General features: G+C 43.2%; 1 protein-coding gene across 9 annotated transcripts in view; it reads right to left on the minus strand.

Annotated features, from left to right (window-relative positions):
* Positions 1 to 9,533, minus strand: part of XRCC6 (X-ray repair cross complementing 6) — a 36,638-nt gene extending 27,105 nt beyond the window's left edge. For 2 of the 9 annotated variants that reach the window (XR_014314052.1, XM_082739998.1), the window contains exons 1-5: positions 9,419 to 9,533; positions 8,696 to 8,779; positions 5,955 to 6,067; positions 1,767 to 1,905; positions 1,250 to 1,504 (exon numbers count right to left, since the gene is read on the minus strand). Coding sequence is in view for 6 of the 9 variants with exons in the window: in XM_082739998.1 (XP_082596124.1) it covers positions 1,250 to 1,504; positions 1,767 to 1,905; positions 5,955 to 6,067; positions 8,696 to 8,771 (583 nt within the window). In the remaining 3 variants the exon portion in view is untranslated. Of the gene's footprint in view, positions 1 to 1,249; positions 1,505 to 1,766; positions 1,906 to 1,947; positions 2,044 to 5,954; positions 6,068 to 8,695; positions 8,780 to 9,418 lie in introns of those variants that run through there. The other 7 variants (XR_014314053.1, XR_014314054.1, XM_082739997.1 and 4 more) reach the window with 6 other exon arrangements.
* Between the last annotated feature and the right edge of the window lie 108 nt (positions 9,534 to 9,641).

Raw genomic sequence — 9,641 nt, forward strand, 5'->3', positions numbered from 1 at the left:
TTTTAATTTTATTTTTAAATAGGCTCCACACCCAGCGTGGGGCTCAAACTCCCAACCTTGAGATCAAAAGTCACATGCTTTACTGATGGAACCATCCAGGTGCCCCAGCACTTACTTATTCAAACCATCACCATGCATGGTAGCATGAAAAGACAAGAAAAGCTCGCTCTAGTAGAGCTCTTTAGAAAACACACGGCCCCGGGGCGCCTGGGTGGCTCTGTGGGGTGAGCATCTGACTCTTGATTTCAGCTCAGGTCATGATCTCAGGGTCGTGAGCTCAAGCCCAGAGCCTGGAGTCCGGCTCCACACACAAGGCGGGCTGTTTGCGATTCGTTCCCTCTGCCCTCCCCGCACCCACCGATCACATACACACACTCTCTGTGTCTCTCTAAAACAAATAAATCTTAAAAAAAAAAAAGAGAGAGAGAGAGAGCGCGCAAATGGCTTCATCATTTTCAGTAGGAATGTTACATAGGTGTCTCCCCCAGCATCACTTTATTCTTTCATTTCATACTCAGTGGAGAAAAAAGAAATGTTTGACATCAACTACAAAGAAGCAATAAGATTAAGTGTCGATTTAAAAGAACAGGGATGGGGCTGGGCGCCTGGGTGGCTCAGTGGGTTAAAGCCTCTGCCTTCGGCTCAGGTTATGATCTCAGGGTCCCAGGATCGAGTCCCTCACTGGGCTCTCTGCTCAGTGGGGAGCCTGTTTCCCACTCTCTCTCTGCCTACTTGTGATCTCTCTCTGTCAAATAAATAATTTTTTTTTTTTAATTTTTAAAAAATAAATAAATAAAAATAAAAGAACAGGGATGGGGTGCTTGCGTGGCTCAGTCAGCTGACTGTCTCCCTTCAGCTCAGGTCATGATTCTGAGGCCCTGGGATAGAGCTCTGTGTGGGGCTCTCTGCTCAGCCAGGGAGCCCGCTTCTCCCCTGTCTGCTGTTTTCCCCGGTTGTGCACACTCTCTCCCTCTTTCTCTGTCAAAAAAATAAAAGCTTTAAAAAATAAAAACAGGGGTGCCTGGGTGGCTCAGTGGGTTAAAGCCTCTGCCTTCAGCTCAGGTCATGATCTCAGGGTCCTGGGATCAAGCTCTGTATCGGGCTCTCTGCTCAGTGGAGAGCCTGCTTCCCCCTCTTTCTCTGCCTGCCTCTCTGCCTACTTGTGATCTCTCTGTCAAATAAATAAATAAAATCTTTAAAAAATAAAAATAAAAATAAAAAATCAGAAAGGAACACAGAAGATGCCAACCTGTGTCACGGAGATCTCCAGCTTTGGTCCTGGCCCGGCTGGCTTTGGCACTGTCAAGGCCATGGGGGTCATCTTCATTGGTGAACAGCATGATCCTCTTATGGCTCATCTTGACCTGGACATCGCTAAAGAGGTTGGCGCAGACCCAGAGCACCTCACTCAGTGAGTAGTCAGACCCATGGCCGATTAGGTCTTGGAAATGTTCCTTCCCCTGCTCCCCTTTAAACTGGTCAAGCTCGAGCACTCGTTTCGCACCTGATCAGAGACAGGGAGTCAAACAGGCAGAAAAATCAGAACAGAGTTAATGTCCCATTTATATGGTAAACAGAAGAGCCGAGGTCCTGTTCTCACCCCAGAAGTGTTTAACCCACAAAGTGCACATCCCAGGAAGAACCCCCCTCTGCAGGAAAGCATACTCTTAGTCAACATGTCATCTACTTCCTTCTCCACATCCTTCTCTGTTCAGGGCAGTGACCTTCCAGTTTAAGGGAAAAGCTGATCTTACGCCTCTACTGACCTGGATTATCCAACTCCTGCAAGACGTAAATATTTTTGAAATTCACTGAATTTTTATCCTTCTCAGTACCATAGAACACCACTGCCAAGAGATCTTGATCACTGCTTATGATCTTATTGGTATACACACTCAGGATACACTGACAAAATCAAAATAAAAATTCAATTAATATTTAACTTACCATAAAATTTAAACTCCATAAGTGCCTGGGGCATAGTAGATGCTTAATATATTTGCTGAATCTGTCCATGGCGTTAGATTAAGGCCTGACTCCTAACTTCAGGAAAGTCATGAATCAGTGAGAAAGATGGGCATATATATTATGCTATAACAAAAGGCAAAGTGTGTTAAGTATGAGTAGTTCCTACCGCAAGAAATCAAAGAACTAGAAACACTTATTAGTCAGGGAGGAAATTCTGCTGTTAAGAAGGGAAAACAGCCCAGCATTGGAATCAGAAAACCTGACGTGAGTCCCACTAATGTCATTTACTGAACTGACTTGAGTTTGGACAGGCCATGTGATCTTCCCTCAAGCAGCCTGAGACCAAGAAACAGAAGGTACCTATGTAAAATAATTACCTATGCGAAAGGTTTAAGCTAACAATAAGTAGATGTGGCCCAACAGGAAGTCCTTAACTGCTAACAGCATCTTTTTTTCCCTAACAGCATCTTTTAGAATAAAATTTGCTTAATTACACAATTAAAGATGTCAGTATTCTAGGAAAATCCTGTCTAGTAATTATTTCTACAAGTATTTTAACCTACTCTTTTTTTTTTTAATTGAAGTATATTGTAACATAATGTTACCTGTGTCAGGTGTACTCATAGTGATGTGACAAATCTGTACATTATGCTTTGCTCGTCACAAGTGTAGCTCCCACCTGTCACCCTATAAAGCTATGTTCCTTCTGCTATACTTTCCATCCCCTAACTTTACTTTGAGCAGTCTATAAACATTTACAAAACTTTGTTGAGGGGCCCCTGGTGGCTCAGTGGGTTAAAGCCTCTGCCTTCGACTCAGGTCATGATCTCAGGGTCCTGGGATCGAGCCCCACATCAAGCTCTCTGCTCAGCAGGGAGCCTGCTTCCCTTCCTCTCTCTCTGCCTGCCTCTCTGCCTACTTGTGATCTCTGTCTGTCAAATAAATAAATAAAATCTTTTAAAAAAAAAAAAAAACTTTGGTGAGCGCTTCTTTTAGGTTCTAAGAATTTTTTAAAAAAATTTTTTTTGAGAAAATATTTTTTCATTGCTTATCAAATACATTATATTCATCTGTGAATGTCTCACTTATTTGCTACATAGTAATACCTTTTCTTTTGGATCCTTTAGGCATAAAGTGTTCTAAGAACCCTTTGAAAATACATGCAGAAGTGTGAGTGTATCTTTTTTGGAGATGGGGTACATAGCTTTTGCCACATCCTCAAAGAAGGCCACAATCCCAAAAAGGTGAAAGCAGTCCTCCTCAAAGAGTGATCTCCAAACTAGCAACATCAGCATTACCTAGGAACTTGCTGGAAATGCAAATTCTTGGTCCCAGCTCTAGATCTACAGAACCAGAAATTCTGATTCTGGGGTAAGGCTCTGCATCTGTGCTAACAAGGTCTACAGATGACTCTGAAAACCACTGCTTTAAAGTTAAGGACTATTCTCATTAATTCTTTTTCTAGATACAAGATATTCTGATTTGTCAACTACAAGAACTGTCTGTATACAAATTAGAACATCAGAAGCTTCTGTTTGGCTCCAAACTCTAAAAATATAAAACATAATATATGCGGCTAAGTCTTTAGAATTTATAATTCTTCTCTATAAAGAAATGCTAATGTTCTGGAGGTGGACTTCACATAACAAAATTAACCATTTTTATTTTATTTTTCAATAGGCTCCATACCCAGTGTGAAACTTGAACTCACAGCCCCAAGATCAAGGGTCTCATGCCCTACTGATTAAGCCAGCCGATGTCCCCAGATTAACCATTTTAACATTAATTAGTTCAGTAGTATTTAGTACATTCACAACGCTGGATAACCACCACCGTCTAGTTCCGAAAGAATTTCATCACCCCAAAAGCAAGCACCACTCTTACCATTAAGTGATTGCTCCCTCCGTGCCTCTGCCTCCATCGCCATTCCTGGTCACCACCGACCTACACTCTCCAAGGATTATGTATTTTTTATTTCATATAAATGTAATCCCAAAATGTGTGACCTTTTGTCTGGCTTCCTTGACTTAACATGTTTTCAAGGTTCATTCACCTTGTGTTCTCAATATATCACTGCATTTTAGGGCTGAGTAGTACTCCACAGCATGTATAAACATTTTGTTTATCCATTCAAAACATTCAGGAATAACACAGAGGTGGTGGTTACACAACATTATGGATGACTAAAACCTTTGAAATGTGTACCTTAAAATGGTTAATTTTACGTTATGTAAACTATAGCTCAATTTAAGAAAAAAAATATTGAGGCTCCTGGGTGGCGCCTTTGGCTGAGTGTCAGACTCTTGGTTTTGGCTCAGTCGTGAGATCAAACCCCACATTGGGCGCCTGGCTCAGTAGGGAGTCTGCTTGAGATTCTCTACCTCTCTCAGCCCCTCGCCCTGCTAACACTCTCTCTCTTAAATAAATAAATGTTTAAAAAAAACAGAACAAGGGGTGCCTGGGTAGCTCAGTTGGGTGGGCGTCTGCCTTCGGCTCAGGTCATGATCCCAAGGTCCTGGGATCGAGCCCATTGGGTTCCTTGCTCTGTGGGGAGCCTGCTTCTTCCTCTGCCGCCTGCTCTCCTGGGTTGTGCTCTCTCTCCCTCTCAAATAAAGAAGTAAAATCTCAAAACAAAACAGAACAAAACCAAATATTTACTCCTTGATGGGACAGGTACTATTATTTTCTCCATTACGCAGATGAGGAGATAGATACCAAAAGGTTCAGCAACTCTTCTGTCTTCATATAGTTTGTAATCAAGACCAGAATCAAGACCTGAACCCATTTTTATTCTATTGGGTAATTAGCTAGGAGAGGGACTGCTGGGTCATGTGAGAATTCTATGTTTAATTCTCTGAGGAACTGCCATCCTGTTTCCCACAGCAGCCCATCCATCTCACATTCCCACCAGCAACGTAGGTTTCCAATTTCTCTGCATCCTTGCCAGCGTTTCTTTGTATCCTTTTTTCCCCTCTAAAATAAAGCCATGCTAGTGGGTGGGATATTATCTCACTATGGTTTTGCTTTGCTTTTAATTTGCTTTTCTCTAATGACTAAAGATATGCATCTTTTTGAGGGCTTCTTGACCATCTGTAGATCTCTAGAGAAATGTTGCAAATCCTGGGGCACCTGGGTGGCTCAGTGGTTTAAGTCTCTGCCTTTGGCCCAGGTCATGATCTCAAGATCCTGGGATTGAGCCCAACATCGGGCTCTCTGCTCAGCGGGGAGCCTGCTTCCCCCCCCTCTCTCTGCCTTCCTGTCTGCCTACTTGTGATCTCAAATAAATAAATAAATAAATCTTTTTTTAAAAAATGTTGCGAATCTTATGCCCATTTTTAAATGGGGTTGTCTTTTTGCAGTCTTTTTTCAGCCAGGGGTAATACTCAACTTCCAAATACCAATAAAAAGAGGACTCATTTGGGCGCCTGGGTGGCTCAGTGGGTTAAGCCGCTGCCTTCGGCTCGGGTCATGATCTCAGGGTCCTGGGATCGAGTCCCGCATCGGGCTCTCTGCTCGGCGGGGAGCCTGCTTCCTCCTCTCTCTCTCTGCCTGCTTGTGATCTCTCTCTCTGTCGAATAAATAAATAAAATCTTTAAAAAAAAAAAAAAAAAAAAAGAGGACTCATTTAACATCATTAACTGTTAGAATATCCTTTTTTCCTTCACACGCACATCTTTACAGGAGGAGGAGCCCTTCTGTACCACCAGCGCTAACACAAGAAGTGGGAGCAATGTATTCCTAGGGTCTGAAGTCCAAACACAAAATAAAATGGGTCTATTCTTCTCCAGTGCTGCTACCTTTTTTTTTTTTTTTTTTTTTTTTTTTTTTTTTTTAGCTCAGAGTACATGTAGCCATCCTGGGAGAGGCTAACCAACACCAATCATTCACAAATTTTTCAAAGAGTCCATAATTTTTAGAGTAGTGTTAATACTTTTTTCTTCCTCTCCTTCTTTCCTTTTTTTAAATTAAATAGCAGGTCGTCTTACCTGGATGCTCATGTCAAAAGGAGTCATTTCATCTTCACCCTCAGATTCAAACATGGCCCTAGAACCATCAACCAAAAAAATCAAACTATCTCTTCCTGAGTATGTATATTCTCCTATGGGGGAAAAAAACAGAAAAAAATGTTTGCACCTGTGGTCATATTTATCATGTTTATTATTCATGTAAAACAAAGAAAAAAAAGCCCATTACAATGCCCACCCTCCTCCAAAGAGTAACCACTAAACTGACTTTCAATAATCATTTCCTTATTTCCTTTGTAGTTTTATCATCCTAGTGAACATTCCTAAACACTAGTTTTGATTTAATTAAGTTTCGAGGGGCACCTGGGGGACTCAGTCAGTTAAGCATCTGACACTTGATCTCAGCTCAGGTCTTGATCTCAGGGTCGTGAGTTCAAGCCCCCAGTTGGGCTCCACACTGGGCATGGAGCCTACTTAGAAAAAATAAGTTTTTGAAACCTCTTAATCTATAGATACACCTCCATTTTTGTGTCTTATAACTTATTTGCCAAAGAACCAGAATGTTGTGTTACATAGTTTTCCACTTTCTGGATTTTGCTGACTGCACTCTTTCGGTATAAACTGACATAATCCTCTGTCTTTCCTACTGAGGACCTAGAGAGGGTTCATCATCAGATTCAGGTGTTCTTTTTTCCTTTCTGGCATCATAGGCGATGCTGAGTTTTTTATAAAAACACATAAAATGGGGGCACCTGGGTGGCTCAGTGGGTTAAAGCCTCTGCTTTGAGCTCAGGTCATGATCCCAGGGTCCTGGGATCGAGCCCCGCATCGGGCTCTCTGCTCAGCAGGAAGCCTGCTTCCTCCTCTCTCTGCCTGCCTCTCTGCCTACTTGAGATCTCTGTCTGTCAAATAAATTAAAAAAAAAAAAAACATAAAATGGGGGCTCCTGGGTGGCTCAGTCAGTTAAGTGTCTGCCTTTGGCTCAGGTCACGATCTCAGGGTCCTGGGATCGAAATCGAGCCCCAGTCAGGATCCCTGCTCAACGGGGAGTCTGCTTCTCCCTCTGCCCTTCCCCCATGCTTGTCCTTGCCTGCTCACTCACCTGCTCAATCTCTCTCTTGTGTTCTCTCAAATAAATAAATAAATAAAATCTTTAAAAAAAAGAAACACATAAAATGTCTGGTTGTCTCCCTTTTTTTTCACACTGCTGCTTTTAATACAATAAATGTAATTTCCCATCTATAAAAGAATATGGCGATTACGGGTCAAGAGCCCTAAACAAAAATTTTTTCATTTTAATTAATTTATTTTTATTAACATATAATGTATTATTTGTTTCAGGGGTACATGGCGGTGATTCATCAGGCTTACACAATTCACAGCACTCACCATAGCACATACCCTCTCCAATGTCCATCACCCAGCACCCCCATCCCCCCCACCCCCTCTTAGAGCACCCTCAGTTTGTTTCCTGAGATTAAGAGTCTCTTATGGTTTGTACAAAAATTCTATCATGACCCAGTGAATTCTACCTCTTAGCAATCTAAAGAACATAAGATATGGGAAACCCCTTATACAAAATTTTCCACAACAATGTTGTTCATTAAAGTCAGAAATTGAAAATAGGGCACCTGGGTGGCTAGGTCATTAAGCATCTGCCTTCAGCTCAGCTCATGATCCCAGGGTCCTGGAATCAAGCCCCACATCAGGCTCCCTGCTCAGCAGGAAACCTACTTCTCCCTCTCCCACTCCCCCAGCTTTGTTCCCTCTCTTGCTGTGTGTGTCTCTCTCTCTGCCAAATAAACAAATAAAAGCTTAAAAAAAAAAAAAGAAAAAGAAATTGAAAGTAACTAAAATGTCCAATGGGAAGCAGAGTGAAAAAATCACAGTACCTTTAAAATGAGTTATAAAGATGACATATATGTAGTTACATGGGAAAATATATCTATAATATACTAAGGAAAAAAGGCAGAACACAAAATCTATGTTTAAAATTGTTTTTGGAAGACTGGTGCAAATGAAAATGAAAAAACATATATTCACTATGATTATAAAAAATCAGACACAAAGAAAAGCAGACATACATAGTTAAGAAATATCAGAATGAAAGATGAAGGAAACTTCCTTCAATGAAGGAAATAGGCAAAATGCCAAAAAGCTGGCAGTAGTAGTGTTCGGGCAGTAGATTACAGCAAATTTTCTTTTATGTTATACGTTTCCTGTGTTTCTCACTTTTAGTAAAAACACTTTAAATTTTTTTTACCCAGGACTTAAATTCACCAGTATGTAAACTACATGTCCCCCTTACTTCTCTTCCTTTATCCTTTGTGTTACTACCACGCCTGAGACCATGGTGAGAGAATGAATCTCGTAACTGTGTTGCTCACGTTTTCGCTTTGGTTGCTGCAGTTATTGTAGGGTGAAGACATTTTTATACTGAGGTCCTACAATGAGTAAAACAACTCTCCTGGGTGAGGAAGGGTCTTCCCTGAGCCACCTAAGGTGACAAAAGGTACCAATGTTCAGGGTCATTGACTGGAGCTCAACAGATGTCTCTCTACCTACCAGAACCCAGTAAAAGTTGAAGGCTACAAATGTCTCAAGCACTGGAGTAGGACTTGAGTAAAAGAGCCTTGGATAGCTCTGCAAAGTTCAAAGGAAGAAAAGCATTTGAGATTCTCTGGGGAAGGCAGGGTAAGCCATTAGACAGCAGAGACAGGGAAAGTCATACACAGAACTGCGCACACGTTGAAGTCACTTACCTCCTGCTTCAAGTCCCTCTTCTTGTTCTTCTTCCTCATCGCCCTCGTTTTTGTAATAAGACTCCCAACCTGACATATTGTTTACTGCTCACCAGGTGAAAGAAAGTTATGATCAGTAAGAAGCAAATTTAACCCTTAAAAATATCGACTCCTAGGATGCTATGAGATCCGCCCTAAAGTCTCAAGGTTCCTGGTGAGGAATGTGGATGCTGGATCCCGCTGCCTCCAGAGCTCTCAGTAACTGAGATGTACTAGTATACGGCCGTAGGCATCATTCCAGCGGCAGCCTCACCTCCGCTATCCCTCAGGGCCGCTTCAGGGCTCGTAGCGGCCCTCCGACTGACTGGGGTGCTGGGGCAGCCCAACCTGAAGGTCCCGTCTGGCCTCCAGCACCATCTGGACCTACGGAATTCCTGCTCCAGAGTACTAGATACTCTAGCGGACCCACTGTGCTCATCCCGCCCCCAAATTTCCCCCAACTCCTGGGCCAGCCACGCGGAGCGAGAGGGCCTCACTGCAGGCTGGCCTCAAGGCCAGGAGCCGCCTCCCACGGAGGAGGGGACGGGAACCAGAATCAGTCTCTACCCCGCCGGTCTGCACACTTCGTGCTGACGCTGCCTCGCGGGGAGGCTAGAGGGGCGCGCAAGACTAAGTGAGCGAAGCACGTTGAGGCCAGCCCCGGCCGGAAAGCAAGGGACAAAGCGAAAAGCCCGAACTGCCTACCTTAGAAACAACGAAGAGATCAATTTGGACAAAAGGCGGGGCGCCACGCTCGCAAGGGTTCCAGTTCGCGCTCCCAATCAACGCCCGTTACGTCATCACGCATAGCGCGCACATTCCTCCTCAAGTTGACACGCCCACTTCCCCCACCCGCTTTCCACTACTGTCTCGAACGAATCCGAGCCCTTGAGCGAAAGCCCCGCCCCCTTCCGCGAAACCCCGCCCC

This window comes from Mustela nivalis (genome assembly GCF_964662115.1).
Source record: "Mustela nivalis genome assembly, chromosome: 7".
NCBI lineage: Eukaryota > Metazoa > Chordata > Mammalia > Carnivora > Mustelidae > Mustela > Mustela nivalis.